General features: G+C 46.2%; 1 protein-coding gene across 3 annotated transcripts in view; it reads right to left on the reverse strand.

The window, feature by feature from the left end:
* Nucleotides 1-23,782, reverse strand: part of AMN (amnion associated transmembrane protein) — an 84,101-nt gene that overhangs the window by 55,695 nt on the left and 4,624 nt on the right. For 2 of the 3 annotated variants that reach the window (XM_083734965.1, XM_083734963.1), the window contains exons 2-3: nucleotides 19,831-19,939; nucleotides 19,684-19,728 (exon numbers count right to left, since the gene is read on the reverse strand). In XM_083734965.1, the coding sequence (XP_083591091.1) occupies nucleotides 19,684-19,728; nucleotides 19,831-19,939 (154 nt within the window). Of the gene's footprint in view, nucleotides 1-19,683; nucleotides 19,729-19,830; nucleotides 19,950-23,782 lie in introns of all 3 variants that reach the window. The other variant, XM_083734964.1, reaches the window with a different exon arrangement.

The raw sequence follows: 23,782 nt of genomic DNA on the forward strand, positions 1-23,782 counted from the left end.
CTGCCTTCTGAACTCATAAATTTTGCTAGCAAATTATTAACTTGTTTCAATTCATATAATATAATTTTCCAATATTAAATCTCAATTTTTAGAATTGTTTAAATTCTAAACAACAAACCTGCTTGTGGGCTTCTCACTGATGCATTTGGTAGGCCACTTTGAGAACAGGATGTTGGGCTCGATTCATCTTACGCTGTTACATTTCATTAAATTTATCCAACAAAACCTGAAGGCCTTGTGTGTACCAGTTGTGCTTTGCTATGGTGACAGTTGGGGTCTTGTGGAGGGGGACTCTGGCTCCACTCTCATCTCTGAAAGGAAATCCCCCCTTTCTTTTGAAAATCTCTTCATTTGGCTTGGCCTGGCTTAGCCTCTCTTTGAAAGCCTCTAAATTTTTCTTCTTCTTTGCAGTGCCACAAAAAAAAAGCACATCTGAAAATGTAGACCATTAGGCAGCCCAAGCCAGTTTTTGGCTGTCATTTACTCTTACGCAACCTGATGGAGCAATCTTCTCGACACTGGGCCGCTGCCAATCGTGGAATTGATGTTCATTTTGCTGGGAGCACTGCTGCTAAATGATGTATTGATCAAACTCAGGAAGGAAGGGTTTGGAGCAGAAATACCCTATATTTATATGCCCAAATTTTCTGCTGCTCAGAAGCAAATAAAAAAAGGGGGGGAAAACCATATACCCTCCTCCTTTCATGCACACCAGCACACCACTGCCTTTGCTAAGCAGCTGGCGGTATGGTTTTTTAAATCGTCCTTTACAAAGCAACAAAAGCACCACTGTTTATCTCTGATGTGATCTCTGGTGTCGCTGCACATGATGGGAGGGTGAGACAACATAGGCAGATGAACTGCTGGGGGAGGGATGTGTCCTACTTTGCAGAGGACCATTCTCTAGTTGATGGGCTGCCTGGCCCAAGACCTCTTGAAAGGTTCGAGAACCCTTAAGAGCAGATGGGCCTTGAAGTGACCCACTAGCCATTAGCACCAGGGCAGGTGACGGACCACCTGGTCATCGCCTTTTCCACTGTGCCAAAATGTGCTGCATTTCTATTGTATGGGAGTGGAACTGATGGGAGTCGTGGCCTAAAACATCTGCATTTGGATTCCTTGAATAATATCTCCTTCTTCCAAGAGGACCTTGTGAACTATAGCTGTTTAACAGGGCTTTTACATATCTCATTGCATTTGTAAAACACGGAGAGGGTCCTTCCAAGTGGCGCAGCGGGGCATTAAATATCAGAAAATAAAATTTGGGGTGTATGGGGTGTTAGGGGAGGTAGGGCCTCCGTTAGGGGGACATATTGTGCTCCTTCTGGGGTAGCTTCTCCATCTTTGGTCCTCAGCATGCATCCAGCTATCACCTGTGGCTCCTAGAAGCTGTCAGCATGTGACAGCGGCCACACCCTGGGACCAGTTTGACTGGCTGGCTAAACCAGGTGAGGGTAGCTGATGGGTCTCAAACCCTCAGTGACTTCCCCTGCATGTGAAGACAGACTTCTGAGGATTGAGCAGATGAGACCAACAGCAGGCCCAACAGTTTAGAAGGCAGTTATACTGGCCTCGGCCCACTATACCTGAAGGAGCGTCTCCACCCCATTGTTCTGCCCGGCACTGAGGTCCAGCACCTCAGTTCTGGCGGTTCCCTCGCTGCAAGAAGTCGAGTTACAGGGAACCAGGCAGAGGGCCTTCTTGGTGGTGGCACCCACCCTGTGGAACGCCCTCCCACCAGATGTCAAAGAGAAAAACAACTACCAGACTTTTAGAAGACATCTGAAGGCAGCCCTGTTTAGGGAAGCTTTGAATGTTTAATAGATTATTGTATTTTAATATTCTGTTGGAAGCCTCCCAGGGTAGCTGGGGAAACCCAGCCAGATGGGCGGGGTATAAATAATATATTATTATTATTATTATTATTATTATTATTATTATTAATTTTCTGCACATGCTGTAGAGGGAAGTGAGGGGCAGGTGGGGCTTGTCAACCTTGGAAGTTAGCCCATCTAAGAGAAGGAAAACTCTGATCCTAAACCACTACCACCTTGTGGGATATCTGTGGGAGAAGAAAAGGCTAAGGAGTAAAAACCCTACACAAATCCAGAGTGGAGTTTCTAAGATGGTTGGATGGCACCTTGTAGGTAGGTAAAAGGCAAAGGACCCCTGGACGGTTAAGTCCAGTCAAAGGCAACTATGGGATCATCTCCACTTTCAGATCAAGGGAGCCAGCATTTGTCCACAGACAGCTTTCTGGGTCATGTGGCCAGCATGACTTCTGGTACAAGAGGACACCATGACGGAAGCCAGAGGGCATATAAATGCTGTTTACTTTCCCACTGCAGCGGTACCCATTTATCTACTTGCACTGGCCTGCTTTCAAACTGCTAGGTTGGCAGGAGCTAGGACACAGCAATGGGAGCTCACTCCTTTGCAGGGATTCGAACCGCTAACCTTCTTATTTTTAATAAGATATTTATTAAAAATTTTAGAGGTACAAAAAGAGAAAACAAAAAACATCATTTTAAACAAAAAATAAGATAAAATACAAAAAGGAAAAAAGAAGAATAAAAAAGAAAGAACCTCCCTCTTTTGTATTCTAGGTCAATTATCCACTTCAGCAAGTCCTTTCCCTCTTTTCAAATTTTTGTCCTGTAATTTATCTTGATATTAATATAACTTTACTTTCCCTCCTTTCATCAATTAGCAGTCTGTTTTTTCCCAAATCTTTATAACATTTCTGCTAAAATCACATAAATTCATTCCAATATCATTCTAACATTCATTAATTTTGCAATGTTTCTGTAAATAGTCTTTAAATTTCTTCCAATCTTCCTCCACCGACTCTTCTCCCTGGTCTCGGATTCTGCCAGTCATTTCCGCCAGTTCCATATAGTCCATCACCTTCATCTGCCAAGAACCGCTAACCTTCCAATCGGCAAGCCCAAGAGGCTCAGTGGTTTAGACCTCCTTCCAGCAACTCCTGCAGCCAAGCTCTTGTATTGCTTTGCTTTCCTTTGTACCACATCAGCAAGCCTCAGAGAGGGGGGTCTTGTCAGCTGGGCAGCCCAGGACCTCCACACACACTGCCCAGGCTTGCACACTTCAGTTTGATTTCTCCCCCAGAGGTGCACTGTGTTGTCTCTCGAGGCGGACAGATGCCAGCAACAGCAACAACAACAAACTAGATGCCCAGGTCCCTTGGACAGAAACTGCATCAGTTCAAGTCATATGAAACTAATGGAAATTTGTAGTGTCGATTCACCCTTTGTGATAAGAGTGGGTCTGTACATGTCTCCAGAGGTAGAAGCTAAGAGAGGGGATGTTTGACAGGGTATATTCACAACCTAGATTATTTCCTAGGACATGTCATGGGAAAAGTCAAGGCAGATTTCACCAGCTCTCTGGCGGAGTCACTGATTAAAGTTTCACTTCCAGGTAAGGATGGGTGACTGTCAGTTCAGGGCTCCACATTTCTGCATCAGTTTGTGAGGGATTTTTTTTTAATAAAAAAATAGTCCTCACGAAAACCCAGCAGCATTTCAGTGCAGACTCCACCCAGTACACATCTCTACATGCAGTGTTCCCTAAAACACATTTTTGAAAGCAATTTCTCCTTATACAAAGCATTTTTATGCTGTTTTCACTAATATGTATATTTCGAATGTGCATTTTACCCTCGTATATGTATTTTTATACACCGTGAATAGGATTTATTGCAATCAATACAACTTGTTAATTGAAAGAAATGATTGTTTTGTACACGTTACTTGCCTCGAGAAATGGGAATGCAAAAGTGTGAATTTTGAGGCATACCTGTGTTTCAATTCGCTTCAGGTTTCAGAAAATGAGAGATAGTCAGGTTTGCTTTCAAAGGGAAACGGCATCAAATTCCTTCCCCATGCCTGACCCTCCACCGCACCCCACTGGTAAATAGCCTCTGCCCGAGTTTGGATTCATCAGCTTAATGTGAATTGTCATAATCCCTTTCAGATCTCTGCTTCTTTTTAACCAGTATCCCCGCTATTTTAGAGGAAAGGGGAAGGCTGAAAACATTTGAGGCCCTTAAGACTTCAGCAGAACATTTCAGCTGGGTAGGAGCTGCCTCTCTGGAGAGCAGTTGGCATTTCAAGATCAACCTTCCTGCTAGCTGAAGGATGCTGACGCGAAGTTTGGTACATTCTTCCCATACCAATTAGGAGGCTAAGAATAAACCGCCGGGACCCCAAACTCTTGTTAGACGTTGTCACCTTCTGCCTCTTCCCCGGCAGCCATCTCTTCCCTTTGCTTTCCTCCTCCTTGCCTGCCTAAATAGCAAGGATGAAGTATGCAATGGACCATTCCCTGAAGATGCTACTCAGAGGCCTTGGGTCTCTGGTTTGCGGTGGAATGGTTGAAAGAGTTGCCGGAGAGAGACTATGTTTTTGGTCAGGTGTCAACAATTCAGCCCTCTTTATTTGCTCCTTTGTTTTCCTTCTCTGGCCATATCTTGATCCTGAGGGTTAGACGAAGAAATGCCAGACGAGCAGCTGTCAGCAACTCTTTCTTCAGAGGTATGAGCTGGAGCTACACATACGCTTGCCCTTTATTTATAATGGAAGAGGGGGACGTGATTTGTCAATGCGGCGTTCGTGATCTACAAAAGCAAAGTCCCGAGAATTTGGAACAAGAGAAGGGAATTGTGTGTTGCTCGCCACGACCGCCTCTCACCTCCCCATCTGCCGCACAAAGGCGGAAGCAACTCCAGATATTGGCAGTCACTGCCCAAGCTTATAAAAGGGGCCCCCCTCCTTGTCCTTACATCTGCAGAGCTTTCTCTTCCATAACGCCCCCATTCAGCAGCCATATGGTGCTTGTTCTATGGAATTGGCTTTTGCCCCTGCTTAAGCGACTTCTGCGCGAGAGTGAAACAAAGCCGTTGTGGGCACCCAAAGAGCCTCTTTGAAATCACAGCCTCGGGGCAGGGCTTAGATCCACGAAGGCTGCCAAGCCCTGTGGCACCAGGCTGCGACCTCTCGTTTGTCATAGGTCGGCTGAGGCAGCTTCACACATGCAGTCTAAGTCCACTGGGTTTCGTGTGCGGCTGATTCGCACACCATCTTCCCTTGGTGTGCTGCACTTAAGGCTGTGCACCAGAAACTGTGAACGTAACGAACTTGTTGAGGAGTGTAAGACATCAGTAGGTTCATCGATGGGAATCTGAGGGCAGCATTCAGATGCCTTATGCTCTGCATCACTATTAGGAAGCCTCCTTACACTGAGTCAGACCACTGAGTGTTGTCAACCAGGGCCAGATTTAGGTTTGATGAGGCGCTAAGCTGCTGAAGGTCATGGGGCCCTTTATATGTCCAGCTGTCCTTTGTCAACAACAAATTGTCGCCATTTTTTGTGTTGAATATATGCTATATGGTAATTTATGGACCTAATAGGTATCTAAAGCCATTTGCACATGCAGAATGTTATTGTTGTTGTTTAGTTGTGTCCGACTCTTTGTGACCCCATGGACCAGAGCACTCCTGTCTTCCACTGCCTCCCACAGTTTGGTCAAACTCATGCTGGTAGCTTCGAGAACACTGTCCAACCATCTCTCATGAGTTCTTTCATCTCACTCCAGCTAACAGATCACAAGGAGATGGTTAAAAAAAAACAACCCAAAAGATCCCACCAGCCTGAAGTTTGCCTATTGTGGCTCTAAAAAAACAAAAGTCAGACTCTAGCTTTGCTTTGTAATCTGCTAACAAATATATATGCTGAGCCTATCTTAGGGTAGTTGAATCTGTCAGTCATGGTTTCCCTCGGGTTCTCGTTTTTCCAGTCTTAAATTCAATTACCCACATTTCCACAGCAGGTTGTGATTTTTTTATTTTATTTTTAAAGAAATCCTCATGAAAATTCGTTTGCACAGTCGTTCCCAAACTCCCCTGCCCCCCTGCCCCTTGAAATAATTTGTTGAGGATCTTGGCAACCCATTTCATAATTTTGCTGCCTTTCATAGCAATTGTAATGTGCTGGATGCCGGACAATTTTTAAGCTTATTCTTACAGACATGCTGCAAACGACCTGGATGAAGCTCACGGACTATGGTTTGGAACCCCTACATTTGCATTTCTTTCCAGATTTCTGCTCATACGTATACACGTTTTTGTATGCAATTTGGCTTAATATACACCTTTCCCCTCTTTTTTTTGCAAAGCAATGCTCTCTAATATAATGCAGTGTTTGTATGCTATTTTCAAGAATATATACCTTATATGCAGACCTTATACTAACATGTGCATTTCTGTACGTATTACTTGAGCAGGAGAACTTGCATTGCAAAATTCAGAGAAGTGTGGGTTTTCAAGAATGGCTTCTTTCGCTCTCCCCTGCTCCTGGCCTGCCCTATCCCTTTAACGCTTAAAAAAAATAAATGGGTTGGGGGTGGCTAATGCTGCTCTCATTGTCTCCTCTGTGCCTGTTTCAGAAATTAGGTTCGATTGGGGAGCTGTAGGTACTTGGAATCCTCGCAGGATTTAAGCTCTAAAAGGAAGCCCTGCAGGAGAGGACAGAATTACCAGGGCCGTTTAAATGTTTAATGCCAGGCCTCCTCCTTGGAAATGTGAGGGGTGAACCAGTCAGCTGGGAAGCAAGTTCTGGCAGCCTGTTCCTCCATCACGGTTCCTATTAGATTTCCACTTGCAGCTGGTTTATGGGCCACTGTTAAAACGGGAGCGAGATTAATACAGGAAAGCGTGGCAGGCGTACGGAATTATGTGCGTTGCGCGAACATGCCGAGATTTTTAAAAGGAGCCTCGGCACTGAGGAGACTTCAAAACAGAGCCCTGATTCTCTCCCCTCCTCCCAAAATCTGACTTTAACCTTGAAAGATTTCCAGTTCGGAGGATTCTAGTGCGATAAATGCAGGTCTCTGTTCCCTTCGTGTGCTGGGCCGAGTCAGGGACCTGAGCCTGCCCTGGCTCCAGATGCATGGATTACCTCGTTGCCTCCAGCTGGGCAATCACTTACAGCTGCTCCACTACCAGTTGGGTCAGGAGAGGCTGGGGCGGCCTCTGGGTCTAGTACCAAGGGTAATCTCGTCTACTGTTTCCCAACCTTGGGTCTTCAGCTGTTTTTTGACTACAATTCCCATCATCCCCAACCACCACTGGTCTTGCTAGCTAGGGATGATGGGAGTTGTAGTCAAAAAACAGCTGGAGACCCCAAGGGTACGAAACAGCGATCTAGTCCCAACGCCCTGCAATGCTGGAATCTCAGCTAAAGCACCTATGACAGATGAGCAAATGAGAGGGGGCAAATAGCACAAGAAAAGTCACCCAACACACATTCTTGTGGGCTTCATCCAAACCACCTTTTAACAAAATCATATGCATGGAGGCATTGGAATACAAATGTCCACATTTGATTTTTTTTTTTTAATTGTATTTTTGACCTTTGGAGTCACTTCCAAGTCTACAATTCTATTCTATGAGTCTATGATATCAGGAGCTGCCCCTGGCCACATAGGGGACCAGGATTTTTGAATCATAGAAACAAAGACTTGTAGGGTTGGGAGGGGCCACAAGAGCCATCTAGTCCAACCCCCGGCCATTGAGGAATAACAACTAAGGAACCTCTGACAGATGACCACCCAAATTCCGTTTAAAAACCTCCCATGAAGGACAGTCCACCACCTTCTGAAGGAGCTCATTCCACTGCTGAACAGCGCTTACCATAAGAAAGTTTCTCCCAATGTTTAGAATCTCTTTTCTTGCAATTTGAATCCATCGGTTCAGGTCCTACCCCTTTAGCAGCAGAAAACAAGCTTGCTCCATCTTAATGTGACAGCCCTTAGGACAGGGCTGGATTTAGAAGAGGAAGAAGAAGAGGAGTCTGGATTTGATATCCCGCTTTATCACTACCCAAAGGAGTCTCAAAGCGGCTAACAATCTCCTTTCCCTTCCTCCCACACAACAACACTCTGTGAGGTGAGTGAGGCTGAGAGACTTTAGAGAAGTGTGACTAGCCCAAGGTCACCCAGCAGCTGCATGTGGAGGAGCAGAGACGCAAACCCGGTTCTCCAGATTACGAGTCTACCGCTCTTAACCACTACACCACACTGGCTCTAGGTTTGATGAGGCCCTAAGCTACTGAAGGTAATGGAGCCCTTTATATGTCCAGCTGTCCTTTGTCAACAACCAATTGTCACTGTTTTATTGTGTTGAATATATGCTATATGGTAATTTATGGACCTAATAGGTATCTAAAGCCATTTGCACATAATAAATAGGAGCCTACACAACACAAAACACTGTTGCTGTATGTAGGTTTTATTTTATTTTTTTTATCTTATATTTTGGAAATGTACATCCAGTTTTTCTTTTCCTTTAAATTTTTTTGCGCGCCCCCCCCCCCAAGAGAGCTTATATGTAAATCTGGCACTGTCTTTGGATATATCTTCTCTCAGTCTTTTCTTCTCCAGGCTAAACCTACTCCAGCTCCCTCAATTGCACCTCATAAGATTTGGTTTCCAGATCATCTTCTAGCTTATAATATCAATCTTAAATTGAATCAATGGTTAGTTTAAACCTAGTGCCCCATGGCAGCAACAGTGCATTGAGGTAGTTTTAGACTCCGGATTTAACCAGCTTTTGGGGATGGGGTGAGGAGACTGTTTAGACAACCCGCATGGGTTATTTTACAAGGTTTGTTAGCTACCCCTGCTCAATTTGGGGGCACTCCTGTTCGTTCTGCAGAGTGGCCCTCGACTTTGGCAAAGGCCCTCGACTTTGCAGCTCAGTGGCAGAGTTTTCCATGCAGAAGCTCCCAAATTTAATGCAGAACTGGCCAGTTTCTTTCTATTGGAGTGGGAAGGGGTGGAAGCAGTTGGAGCAAAGCTGGCTAATTCTCGTTTCATCCCCAGTCTCTTCTCTGCTGAGTTAAACAAGGAGAACACCGAGGCTACGGAAAAGGAAGCAGACAGGTGGTGCCGCCCTCTGGACTGCGTTCAGGTAAGAAGGTAGGCAGGTGGGGGCTACCTGAGAGTAAACAGAGGCTGATGGGAACAGCACCATACAGCACCCAAATTAAGAATCTCAGAAAATTAGAATATTAAATGAAACCAGCAAAACAAGGATTGCAAATAGAGCAATGTTGGACCTCTGAGAAGCAAAAGCATGCATATGTACTCAGGATGCTTCAATAGCAGCATGAAGTGCTCCAAATCAACACAGACTGTAGAAACCTCACACTGGACTTCAAGCATCTGGCATTGTGTGCCTCCCCATTCTGCCTCCAGACTCTGTGGCCTTGGTTTCCAAATGAGATACAAAAGCTGCTGTCATCAGAAAAGAGATTTGGGGAGCCATGTCATCAGCTGGTGTTGGTCCACTCTGCTTCATTAAGTCCAGGGTCAACGCAGCTGTCTACTAGGAGATTTTGGAGCACTTCATGCTTCCTTCCGCAGACGAGCTTTGTGGAGATGCTGACTTCATTTTCCAGCAGGACTTTGGCACCTGCCCAAACTGCCAAAAATACCAAAACCTGGTTCAATGCCCATGGGATTACTGTGCTTGATTGGCCGGCAAACTCACCTGACCTGAACCCCATAGAGAATCTATGGGGCATTGCCAAGATGAGATGAGAGACATGAGACCAAGCAATGCAGAAGAGCTGAAGGCTGCTATTGAAGCTTCCTGGTCTTCCATAACACCTCAGCAGTGCCGCAGGCTGATAGCATCCATGCCACACCGCATTGAGGCAGTAATTGATGCAAAGGGGGCCCAAACCAAGTACTGAGTACATATGCATGCTTCTACTTCTCAGAGGTCCAATATTGCTCTGTTTGCAATCCTTGTTTTGCTGATTTCATTTAATATTCTCATTTTCTGAGATTGTTTATTTGGGGGTTTCATCAGCTGTACGCCATGATCATCACAATTGTAACAAATAAAGGCTTGACATACCTCGCTTTACATGTCAGGAGTCTGTCTCATATATTAGTTTCACCTTTTAAGTTGAATTACTGAAATAATTTTCCGAGTTTCACCTATATTTGCCCTTATGGGTAGGCAAACCTGGCGGTCGGATCTGGCCCAATCGCCTTCTAAATCCGGCCCACGGACGGTCCGGAAATCAGCGTGTTTTTACATGAGTAAAATGTGTGCTTTTATTTAAAATGCATCTCTGGGTTCTTTGTGGGGCATAGGAATTCGTTCATTTATTTATTTTTCAAAATATAGTCCGGTCCCCCACAAGGTCTGAGGGACAGTGAACCAGCCCCCTGCTGAAAAAGTTTGCTGACTCCTGGTCACTAGCCTCTTCTTCTGGCATCTCCAGATAGGGCTCCAGTCTCACATCTGCCCCAGAGGTGTGCCCTTACGGCTGCGCTTCTCATAGCATCAAGCTTTATGACATCTGCTTTTGCAGCCAGTGTAAGCAGAGGTGAAGGCAGGGGGAGCTGAGACCAGTTAATGATCCCTAAATAGAGACTTCTATGCCAAAACACGAAACACTCCCATTATCATGGTCCATGTTTCCTTCTCCTAAGTCTGATAAAAGCACTCAGTTAAAGAAGTCTTTAATTGAATGAGCCTTAGCCAATTATTCTATCTATTATGTCTGCATCAATTTGCATGCGAGCATAAAAACAGTAGTCCGGAAGGTAAAAAAGGATTATTTGCTTTTAGACAAGGTTTGCATGAGCTGCAGTTAGGATCACCTTAGGAGAGGCAGTCTCTGCAGTGGGAAAGGGAAGGGGGAATATTTTCAGATGGCGCTTGCTCTCAGCATGGTTTAAAGATAAAATACAAAGCACTTATAATTCAAAATAGTATTATTATTATTTTTAATAAAATAAAATAATGATTAAGGCTGCAATCCAAGCCACACTTACCCAGACATGGGGGTGAATAAGCATTTTGCTGCTTGCTCCATAGTTGCAGAGTACTAGCAAGAATTCCAATCAAATGCTCACAAAGGCATGAATGTGCATCTGATTCAAATGCTCACAGAAAGCTCAAAGGGCAAGCACCCTCTGCTGTCGCCATAGTAAGGTAAAGGGACTCCTGACCATTAGGTCCAGTCGTGACCGACTCTGGGGTTGCGGCGCTCATCTCGCTTTACTGGCCGAGGGAGCCGGCGTACAGCTTCCGGGTCATGTGGCCAGCATGACTAAGCCACTTCTGGTGAACCAGAGCAGTGCATGGAAACACAGTTTACCTTCCCACCGGAGTGGTACCTATTTATCTACTTGCACTTTGACGTGCTTTTGAACTGCTAGGTTGGCAGGAACAGGGACTGAGCAATGGGAGCTCACCCCGTTGCAGGGATTTGAGCCGCCGACCTTCTGATCGGCAAGCCCTAGGCTCTGTGGTTTAATCCACAGCGCCACCTGTGTCCTGTTGTCGCCATACCAAGGCCTAAAAGCTTAACTTGGAGCAGGGTGCTGGCAGTAGGCACTGCCTACGTCCCACAAGATCATCTTTCCCTTCTAGAAATGGAACTATAAGTGCCAGAATCCCAGGTTGAGAACTGATGCTGGAAATTTAGGTTTGTGCATTCTGGCACAACAAATCATCTTTTTTCTTTTCTTTTAAAGGACTTTCTGAGTTTATGGAAATCGTGGGGAATTGCACTACAACGTGTGGGATAAGCGACTAGTTAAGAGGAAAATGTACAGCCACTGTGAAAGCAAATCAGGATGCAATCGGGGTGAATGCTCATTGTCGTATAACCCTCCAGCAAGCAGATTAGAACAGATGTCCAATAAAGGCTGGAGGTTGTCTAATCTCTACGTAAGTGTTGCGCAAGCGATTCAGTATGAACGTTGAATAATCAGGTTGTCTGAACAGGTTGTCCGAACAAGCTCACTGATTCCATCAGGGAGAAAGAACCCTTTTGGAACTCTTGTGAGCATTTGAGTCAGTGCCGGATTTACGTATAAACTAAACAAGCTATAGCTTAGTGTCAGGGAACTGCCATCGGAGCCAGAGGCGGAGGGAAGGCTCCAGAGGGTTGCCGGAGAGGGTCCCAGTAGGGAGAGAGGCAGCCCATCTGCTGGGGAAGGAAATCAGTGCAGCACCAGTGGAGAAGGGGGGCAGATGGGGGAATCAGCGAGGGGGCTCCAGGACTCTTCACCGGAGACCAGCGGGGAGAGCACGGGTCCTCCGCTGCCCACACCCTCCCTGCACAGAAGACTTCCGCGCAGGGAGAGTAGGAGGAGACTCGGCGTCGAAGAACTTCTTTGCTGGAAGAAGTTCAAGAAACGCCCACTGACGGATTCTGCCAGCGATTGAGACAGCCACGGATGGGTGGCTGTCCGGACAGAAAGGGTTCACCCAGGTAACCCAGCCAGGTGTGGCGACATCTTACGCACGAGCAACCCCTAGAACCATTACACTTAGGGCCCCACTCTCTTGGGGGCCCCAAAAAATATTAAAGGGAAAAAACTGGATGTACATTTCCAAGATATCCATTCCAGAGGCCCGGCCGTATTCCGAAGATTTTGTAACTGGAGGACCGCTTCTGCGCACGTGCGCACAGCCGCAGAGCGCTTCTGCGCATGCATGAGCGGCAAACCCACTTGCAGGGTAATGTAACCCGAGGGTTCACTGTACTGAGCTAAACAGAGCAGTGGTCTGATTCTGCATAAGGCAGCTCTCTATATTCCCAACACTTTGTATCAGCATCCTAATCGGATACTTTGCAGTTCTTTTTGAATGGGAAGTGCTTTGCCAGAAATAACCACAAACCATTAAGCCGTCAACCTTCTGCGGGAATTGGAACTGTTCAGCTTTAACGTTATAATAAGGCCCATATTTCCAAACATTCCACCTGTCCATTTCCTGTCTGCTAACATTCCACATGCTTTTTTTTTTTTTAAGTGCATACACAGGGAGATACAAAATTCCTCATGTGGGTGTTTATAGACCAGTTAAACACAGCATGCTGTCTTATTAAAACATCCAAGTAATTAGCAGTTTAAGCAGCTTGGATAAATTATGGCACATAAAATTATAGTGGCTATTTGAACAGAGGCACTTGCACACAAACCTTCTTACAACCCACCCACTCCAAACAGTGCAAGAGGCAAAACCACACACACACACACACACACACACACACACACACACACACACCATAATGACTAAAAGCCAAGTGACCCTCTTCCCCCACGCAATTTTCCTGTATTATTTTGGCTCAGTTCTGCCTGCTTCCTGTAAGTGGACATTTGGAAAGGGGAGAATAACAAAGGGGAGCGTGCACTAATGGTTAGAGTATTTGATGGACTAGGGGGGAGCAGGATTCTGAGCCTCACTCAGCCGTTAAGCACACTAGGTGAACCTGGGCGTCAGCCTAGCCTACAGGGTTGTTGCGAGGAAAAAGTGTGGATCATAGAGTTGGAAGGGACCCTGAGGATCAACTGATCCCTTCCGAGGATCGAACCTGCGGCCTTGGCGTTACCAGCACCACGCCCTAACCAGCTGAGCTATCCAGCCGATGGCATGAAAGGGACTAAGTTTAGTACACTGAACACCTTGGAGAAAAGGTATATGCAATAAATTAGGGAAGGGGTGATTTAGGTGTGACCCAGACTTCCAAGAAAGAGATTGAGCAGCCTGCCTCCCCAGAAAGAGAAATCATTTTCAACTTGCGCAAGGCTCTGCTGGAAGATGCAAAGAGGTATTTTGGAGCAGATTTGTGGCAGACACTAGGAAGGAGCTCATCATATACCACACAACGGATCCTTAGAACTTCGAAACACATCGACAACCGATCCTGCTGGAAGAGACCGATGGCCCATCCAGTGCAGTCTCCTGTTCTCACAGCGACCAAGCAGATGCCAGCAGGTAACCCACAAGTAAATATTCAGAAGCAAGGCTGCCTCCAGCTACAGAGGCCAGGCATAGCCAAGAAGAAGAGTTTGGATTTGATATCCCGCTTTATCACTACTCTAAGCAGTCTCCAAGCGGCTAACAATCTTCCTTCCCTTCCTCCCCCACAACAAACACTCTGTGAGGTGAGTAAGGCTGAGAGACTTCAGAGAAGTGTGACTAGTCCAAGGTCACCCAGCAGCTGCATGAGGAGGAGCGGGGAAGCGAACCCGGTTCACCAGATTACAAGACTACCATTCTTAACCACTACACCACACTGGCTCCACAAGGCTTGTAGCCATCGATAGACAAGCAAGTGCGGGGGAGACTGGCTGAGGGCAGGCGGAAGGGACATTATTCACTCCCCACCGACTGACCCTCCTCGGCCCTCCAATTTTTGTCTATCCCTCCCTCAGCAGAGCATTTCCAATCAGAATATGTTTGTCACTACCACAACACCAATGGGACACGGCACACATGCCCTCCACTGTCCTGAGAAATCCTCTTAAGCCTGATTTTATTTTTTTATTTTATTTTATTCTTTGGTTGACTTACAATACTGTCAGACTTCAAGGGAATCCGTTCCCCCTCCCTCATGGCTGGATGCCAGAAATTGGGAAAACAAGACGTTCTTGCCAATGTATTTATTCAAGATTCACAGAGAGAGACAGAAAGGCATCCGATCGGATAATGGCGTTGGACCTACTGAACTCCTCCCCCCTCCCTTCCTAGCAACAACACTTCCCCCCCTACGGTGGCCACCAGGGGCTATTTGTCTCTGAGTTCTTTGCTCTTGCACTTTCAATGCACACCGGGTTCTGGGTGAAGGGGGATTGGGAATGCTTGCCAGTGACAACGTGTCAGCTGGCTGCTCTCTGTCTCTGTCTCCCCCTCCTCTTCTCCCATCCCCTCCCAACTCTTCTGTTCACCTGTCTCTGGGCTGTGACCTTCCTCTAACCACTGCTGTAAATCAATATTGTCTTCCTCTTCTCTGGAAGGTTCAAGAGGAGGGTGGGCCGGTCTCCACCATCCCTCCTCAGTCCAGTCCCCCTCAGACCAGTCTCTGACAAAGCCACACACCAATAAATAAATTTGAGAAAGGGGTAAGATTAGACGTGGATGCACAAAGCATTAAAAAAAAAAATAAGGCCCCTTGTGCTCTTCTCCATTCCCCTTTTCTTCCTGCCCAGGGCAGCCCTCTGCCTGCACCTCAGAGCCGGCACCTCACTCAAGACTGGTTCTCAGCAGGTACAGCATCTCCTCCTCCTTGCCTACTCTCCAGTAGCCGCTATGAGATGCCCAGAGGAGGAGGCTGGAAGCAGCAGTTGTGGAGAGACAACACGATGCTCCCTTGCAGCTGCCACTCAGGATAAACATCCTCCCCCTGAGCTCAGCAGCGGTAGCACTGACGGGGAAAATAGGAAAATCCTGGGATCAAATCAGAAGCTGGGATGGCTTTCATAATTTCTGGGACTGTCCTTGGAAAATTGGGACACTTGGAGGGTATGCAATAGACCAGCTTCCACCGTCAACTGGGTCTCCCAGGGTGGAAAGGACGACAGCGTGGCTGCAGCAGCTGACAAGACCCTGTCATGTGTCCCCAACCAACTGCTCTTGCAATGGAGGTAGGACCTAGAGCTGGGCCGACATCCAGGGCGGGTGGGAAGAATCCTGCGTGGGCAAGACAGCCCTTTCATTTTGTCCTGTGCCACTGCAGAATACAAACTCTCCCGAATGCAGCTGGATAATGGCTGGTAAGTCAGTGGCTGAGAAAAATCAAATCACCGTAGCAACCTCAGTTGCCACTTCCCAGAACAAGCGCTGTTGGAAGCAGAAGGGCGGGGAGAATTAAAAGGTGTATATTTTGACACAATTGTTGTTTACAGCAGCAACAAAGGGCTACTTGCTGCAAAGTAGTTCTGCTTCGCCTCTGTGTGCTCACTTGGCTATTTAAGTGCTTTGAGAACGGCCGAGCATGGGAGTCAAAAATGATATTCTTGGATGGGAAATGACATCTCAGAGTATAGGGGGCTCTCTTGCTCGGGCACCGGATGAAGCAACAAAATACAGAAGGGAGGAGGAGAAAACTACTCAGTCACGTAGCGATTCACAAACGTGGAATTGTTCCCTCCAGAACATGCCCGAAAACAGGCTCCGCTCAGTCAGTGGCATCCAGGGTTGCCATATTTCAAACAGTGAAAATCTGGACAGAAAAGCAGGTGAGCTTTTTTGGCCAAAGTTGTTGAGCTTTTTGGACAAATGCTGTTTTTGAGCTATTTTTTATAGAAAAGCAGCAAAAACAGCACTGCTGCCATGGGCTGCCATACGCCTGTATTTTCCTGGACATTGTCCCAATTTCTGCCTGGACACTGCTGCCGACTGCAGTATTTCAGATATGACAACCCTAACTGCATCATTGCAATTGGATGCTTTGGGCTCCTGCGGAGATAGCACAGACTGCAAAGAAAGACAAGGGAGGACAGCTATAATGTTATGGCCTTCTTTCTTTCTTGGCTGGACTGCTGGCTAGCAGTCTGGGAGGTTTGTTGTTGTTTATCAGTGGGAGCTCATAGTTAGGCAATGGTCTCCTGGTAGCAGGGAATCTCTCTTGTGTTTTGAAGAAGAGGCCCATCAGAGCTTGGAAAGGGTGGTGGCTTTCTCCAGCTAAGGTTTGAGTGTCTGAGAAAGAGTTGGCAGTTTAGGAGAAACAAAGGACTGTGTCTCCTTGAATGAACCTGCCTGGGCTTTGAGATCTTGTGGAGAGGCCTTTCTCTCAGTTCCGCCACCTTCACCGGTGAGTTTGGTGAGGACACCAGAAGGGGCCTTCTTGGTGGCTGCACCTAGATTTTGGAACTCCCTTCCACAAGAGGGTAGGCTCCTCTCCCCCCCCCCCGCTCCCCACTTTCTTTTCACAGGCAGGCAAAATAGTTACTCTTATAGGCCTTTGGTTATGAACTGGCTGTCGTAGCAGCAGGGTCTTCTGAGGGTGTATGTGTGTGTGCTTGCTTTTAAATAGTGAGTGTTTCCAGTGCCGATTCCAGCAGGGTTATTTATTTAATCGTGAGGTTTTCTATACTGTGGTTTGTTGTTGTTGTTGTTGTATCTGTTTTCTTTTTTGCTGTTTGCTGCCTTGCGTTCCGCACTGACAGAACAGCAGGATAGAAATTTAAAAAATACAAATATTCTATATACAAATACCTGGAGATGTTGGGGATCAAACCTGAGACCTTTCACATGCAAAGCATGTCACTCAGTCACAGCCTTTCCCAACTTTCCACAATTCAGTTATTATATATCTTTGTAGATGGCTCAACATTAAAGCACAGTGCAAACTGTGAGCCACAAAGCCCGGCATCAGAGACAAAGGGGTCCATTAGCAAACAAATTAATGTGAGTGTAGAAAGTTTCAAAGCCGCTGCTTTAGTATTTAGCCTGATTTCATGTTACATTATAAAAAGTGACATTCGTGCATGAATGCTATAAAAACATCACTGGCGGACCAGAATTAAATTTATTTGATGGCAGCTCCGTATAGTTAAAGCTATGGTTTTCCCAGTAGTGATGTATGGAAGTGAGAGCTGGACCATAAAGAAGGCTGATCACCAAATAATTGATGCTTTTGAATTATGATGCTGGAGGAGACTCTTGAGAGTCCCATGGACTGCAAGAAGATCAAACCTATCCATTGTTAAGGAAATCAGCCCCGAGTGCTCACTGAAAGGACAGATCCTGAAGCTGAGGCTCCAAGACTTTGGCCACCTCATGAGAAGAGAAGACTCCCTGGAAAAGACCCTGATGTTGGGAAAGATTGAGAGCACAAGGAGAAGGGGACGACAGAGGACGAGATGGTTGGACAGTGTTCTCGAAGCTACCAGCATGAGTTTGACCAAACTGCGGGAGGCAGTGGAAGACAGGAGTGCCTGGTGTGCTCTGGTCCATGGGGTCACGAAGAGTCGGACACGACTAAATGACTAAACAGCAACAACAAGGTGGTTTTTAAAGGGTGAATGTGAATTACTTTTTTAAAATGCCTTTCTAATAAAACCAGATATCAATGTCATCCAACAAACGGCTGTAAAGTTGATTTTGTTGTTGTTTCAATACCCCCAACATGGCAAAACTTGCAGCTAATACAACAAAATAAGAACTTACAGAAAAATGGACCCCTAGTCCTACTCCAACATAGTCAACAAGCTAGTTCATCTAACCCAGTAGTTCTCAATTTTTTTCAGTTCACCGTCCCCTTGGTTCCATAAGCTCATCCCCAGGGCTCCCCACCCTATAAAAAACATTATTCAGGATAGCGGCTTGCACAACCCACCATGGAAGATAATAACGCAATAAAATTCAGCAAAGAATGTTGCATGAAAAATATGTTTATGCGTTCTTAGAAACAAAAACATGAGGCTGAAGGAAATTTATAGCATAAAATATTTATATAGAACTACTTACCGCACATGCACAAAACTTCACCTCTCGCAGGTAACTTACTTATAAGAAAATTAGTAGCTATCGCCAATAATTGCTTTCCCCTGTGACTGGTGATGACCCAGAACGGTAAATACATACAAGCAGCAAAACTTTAAATATGAAATGAGGAAGGTGTTTCACTCTGAGCTCTAGCCTGGTCAATTGTAAATAAGCTGTCGGTGTGCTCCAAAGGCCCTACCTCCAACACCCACTTCCCTTTTAGTGACCCCTGCTGACCCCTCGGCTCCTAATGCACCCCTCCCTCAGATAATCCCTGCATCCCACTCTTTACCCTGTTTCTTAGTGTGTTTGAGATTTGATTTCATCCATCTGGCTCAACAAACAATGGAGTGTGCCTCTGGGGGTGAAGTCAAAACCTCGGTGTTAGCAGCACTGAAGTGACCTCCCTGGCAGTGTGCATGCCCAGTTGACAAGACATCCCCTCTTGGCCTCTCTGATGTGGTCCAAAGGAAAGCAGGGCTTAGGGCCCTCGTATTTACAGGACCGCCTCTCCTGGTCTGCCCCGCAGAGGACCTTAAGGTCCATGAATAATCATAGTTTTGAGGTCCCAGGCCCTAAGGAAGTTAGATTATCCTCCACCAGGGCCAGGGCCTTCTCAGTGATGTCTCTGTCCTGGTGAAATGCTCTGTCCTATAAGACCAGGGCCCTGCAGGATTTAACTTCCTTCTGCAGGGCCTGTAAGACAGAGCTATTCTGCCTGGCTTTCAACTTGAACTTAGCCTGATCTTTTATTCCCCTTCCTTCCCTCCCCCTCTCCTTTTTATGAAGATTACCCGCTCTGGGATCCCACAGCTAATACTCTCCTGGTCTCCTCGCTGGCCCAAATAGGACTAATTTAGCCAGCTAGCCCTGGTGATCATCTAGAGTTTATTGGATGGATTTCCCCCCAAATTGATTTTTGAATTCTGAATTTATTGTTATTCACGTTTTATATTGTATTTTATGCTTGTATAAAATATTGTTTTATATTGTTTTTTTTTTTGCATCAATTAACTGTTTAAAATTTGTTAGCTGCCCTGAACCGGGAAATTATTATTATTATTATTATTATTATTATTATTATTATTATTATTATTATTATTATTTACATTTGGCACCAGCATGGCTGCAGCAGTTCCCAAAAGGAGGCATACACTGAGCCACCCAAGCGTCTTAGGGACTCCACTCTACATTTGTGTAGGGTTTACGCCATGGCCTTCTCTTCTCCCAAAGATGTCCTGCAAGGCAGCGGAGTTTTGAACCAGGGTTTTCCTTCTCCTAGAAAGGCTCCTTTCCCAGGCAGAGAAGCCCCACCTGCCCTGCGTTCGATTCTACATGCCATGATTTCAGGTGCACTTACCATGTCTGTCAAAGAGTGGGATGACTGGACATAGACTGACACAACCTGGAAGAAGAAGCAGGGACACGGTTTCACAAACTGCCAGAAAAACTCGCCACAGTAAATTTTATGTGTATGTGTATTTTTTAAAAAAACAAAACCAGGTACCTCACTGCTCCGAAAAAGGACGACATCGTTGCCGCATGGGGTTTGGCCCTTATCCCAGTTGGAAGCATTTTCAAAATTGGTGTCTGGAATCCATTGTTTGTACACTGCGCTTGAAGTCCCTGAGAATGACAAAAAAAAAACACAGAAGGCAATTGTTAGGTTGCGGGTGAACATATCAGAGGACCCAGCGATTCTTCAGATGGCTCTTGTTTATTCACAGGCCAGAACAGAACTGAACTGAAGGGTTCAGCCAGCCTGCTTATATAGAGCTTCACTAGAACGCAACAGTAACCATTTTCTGTAACTATCCAATCACTGAACGTCACTTTCGATCCCTTATTTGCATATGTGGACCTGAACTATCTACAATATCCCCCTGCTGGCCCAGGGTGAGAACTTCAGTACATAACACCAATAACAATAAACTTTGACTGGATTACTGTGCCTGTGTGGACAGAAGTGTTGCAGAAATGGCTTCTTGGTTAGGCAGACATGTTGTTGGCTGGCAGCAATTCTCCAGGTCTTCAGGCCTGGGTCTCTCTCAGCCAGAGGCAGATCTACCATGAATCTAATGAAACTTCAGCTAAACCCAGACAGGGCCCAGAAGCAACTTTACTCCACGTTGCTTTTTTTAAAAAAAACCCAATGGATCTAAGAGACCCAATCTGAGTCACATTGATTTGAGTCAAATTGATTTATTTATTTTCTTGTATATATTTCAACAACCCCAAAGTTTGAGAGTCGGTGAAGAATTGATGCTTTTGAATTATGGTACTGGAGGAGACTCTTGAGAGCCCCATGGACTGCAAGAAGATCAAACCTATCCATTCTGAAGGAAATCAGCCCTGAGTGCTCACTGAAAGGACAGATCCTGAAGCTGAGGCTCCAGTACTTTGGCCACCTCATGAGAAGAGAAGACTCCCTGGAAAAGACCCTGAAGTTGGGAAAGATGGAGGGCACAAGGAGAAGGGGACAACAGAGGACGAGATGGTTGGACAGTGTTCTCGAAGCTACCAGCATGAGTTTGACCAAACTGCGGGAGGCAGTGGAAGACAGAAGTGCCTGGCGTGCTCTGGTCCAGGGGGTCACGAAGAGTCGGACACGACTAAATGACTAAACAACAACAACAAAGCACAGATGCTGTAAAGGTCTGTTGAACTGTTGTGGAGCAAGACCACTGGAGAAGCTAACAGTGGTAGTGGGTAGTGGGATAGGAGAAATGAAAATAATACCAATATATTTCACATCTGAAATGTGCCCCTTTGGTTTCAGATAGCACATGGGTAGACTAGTCTAAAAAGCCCAGGACACAAATTTTCATGGCCCTCTAGCTACTACGGTGGCTCATTTACCAGAAAAAACAAATTTAGTGTTAACTCTAGAAGTATATACTCGATTCTGATCAAAATAAGCCTCATATACACCAGGAAGCTTAGGTGAATTCCTAGCCCTGAGTGAAAATGCAGGGAATTGGAACCAGGAGCTATACTGTACCACAGAACTATGGCTGTTTGCCAGAGAGAGATTGCCCTGCTGTTCCCACAATGTTCTACTGTTCAGCTCACAAAAGACTAGAGCCGAGTCTGCAGGCGATTCCTAGGCAGAGAATGGCTTCATATATTTTGGCAAACTCCAGCAAGCACTACAGCACGTAGATTGACAGGCAGTTCCTGCTTTCGCTGCAGCATCCAAAGCAGAAATGGCAGAGGGGTAACAGCAACAAGCTGTTAACTGCAGAAACAGGGGGTGCCTGGCAATTGCTCACCGCCCCCGCCCCCGCCCAGCCCTCTTTCACACCTGAAGCCATTCCCAATCTACTGAGAAAGAGGGCAGCCAAGAAAGTGCTTTGTGATCATCATGGCGAAGGATCGTCAACTGCCATTATTTAGAAATGTTGAAGAAAATCTACAAAGCAAAATGTGGCCACAGAAGAGCCACGCTTGATGAAGCATCCTGAGTCCTGTTGCTTAAATCCCAAACCAAAAAAGGATGTTTACAGTGATCACTGTCAGAAGGGCAGTTGGTGCAGCATCTTGGAGGGTGGGGGAGTTGCTGAACAGGCAAAATCCAGCATATTTGGGCAAGATGTCCGTCTCTGCTGGATTTACCTCCCCCTGAAGCAGTGTGTGTATGTGTGCACACATGACAGATAACATATGCTGGCAGGACTTCTGCCCCTTCCAGATTTTAGGCATGTTCTCTGCGAGTCTAGGGTGGACAAACAAAACCCAAAAATCACACCTGTAGCTTAAGTACAGCCACATACAGACTTCTCTTTTAGACTGTGGTATTAACATGCATTTCGATCAGTTTCCCAGCAACAACGCTGAGTGCTCCTGATTGGAGCACCACGAGCTTTACTCTAAACCTCCAAGGGTATTTTGCTTCTTCATAGAGAGCTTGCTATGTCTTGTTAGGAGGGCTAAGTCATCTCCGTGGCCTGAGAATCTTCTTTGCCTTCCTACTTGCATTGGTGAGTGACGCTAAGGGCCAGTAGGGTGAATTTTGCAAACGATGTGATCTTTCTTTTTTTGTCTGTGTGGCTGATGCTCAAATAATGTGTTGCTTGCTTTGAGGAGCATCTTAAAAAGCAGAGACATCACCTTGCCAACAAAGGTCCGTATAGTTAAAACTAGGGTTTTCCCAGTAGTGATGTATGGAAGTGAGAGCTGGACCATAAAGAAGGCTGATCGCCAAAAAATTGATGCTTTTGAATTATGGTGCTGGAGGAGACTCTTGAGAGTCCCATGGACTGCAAGAAGATCAAACCTCTCCATTCTTAAGGAAATCAGCCCCGAGTGCTCACTGGCAGGACAGATCCTGAAGCTGAGGCTCCAATACTTTGGCCACCTGATGAGAAGAGAAAACTCCCTGGAAAAGACCCTGATGTTGGGAAAGATGGAGGGCACAAGGAGAAGGGGATGACAGAGGATGAGATGGTTGGATAGTGTTCTCAAAGCTAATAACATGAGTTTGACCAAACTGCGGGAGGCAGCGGAAGACAGGAGTGCCTGGCGTTCTCTGGTCCATGGGGTCACGAAGAGTCGGACATGACTAAACGACTAAAAAACAACAATTAAGCTCCTTGCTCTGGTGGAACTCCCTCCTGCCCCCTCCAGCCTGCAGCTTCAAAAACTCCCTTCTGATCCCTGTGTCTGCTTCTGCCCAACCTGCCCTCATTGGACACGACGATAAACATGGCGAGCCAGAGTCATCCACTCCATGCCTTTCCCCACCAGCAACCCCTCGAAACAAACCAAATATATATATTACTGCTTGCAGTGATGGCTGGCGCCCATGGGGAGTGGTTGAACAGAAGGTAGGGAGCCTAGACAGTAGGTGGCGTGAGAGCCAATGATACACAGAGGCAGTGCGGTGTGATGGCTAGAGTGGTGGGCTATGGGCCAGTCTCCTTGGGCCAGCCGTCATCTCTCAGCCTAACCTACCTCACAGGGTTGTTGCGTGAATGAAATGGGGAGGAGGAGGACCGTGACCTTCTTGGGAGAAAAGGTGGTATATAAATGTAATAAATAACATGAGAATTGGCCTTTTCTGTGGTGCCTCCCCCCCGGTGGGACACTCGCCTCAGGGAGACTCGCCTGGCTCCTTCAGTACATATATCTAGGTGCCACACAAAAGCATTCCTCTTCTCCCAGGCCTTGGGATTTAACTTCCTTCTGCAGGGCCTGTAAGACAGAGCTATTCCTCCTGGCTTTCAATTTGAACTTAGCCTGATCTTTTATTCCCCTTCCTTCCCTCCCCCTCCCCTTTTTATGAAGATTACCCGCTCTGGGATCCCACAGCTAATTCTCCCCTGGTCTCCTCGCTGGTCCAAATAGGACTAATTTAGCCAGCTAGCCCTGGTGATCATCTAATGGTTATTCCTCCTGGCTTTCAATTTGAACTTAGCCTGATCTTTTATTCCCCTTCCTTCCCTCCCCCTCCCCTTTTT

This window comes from Podarcis gaigeae (genome assembly GCF_964106915.1).
Source record: "Podarcis gaigeae genome assembly, chromosome: 1".
In the NCBI taxonomy this organism is placed as follows: Eukaryota; Metazoa; Chordata; class Lepidosauria; order Squamata; family Lacertidae; genus Podarcis; species Podarcis gaigeae.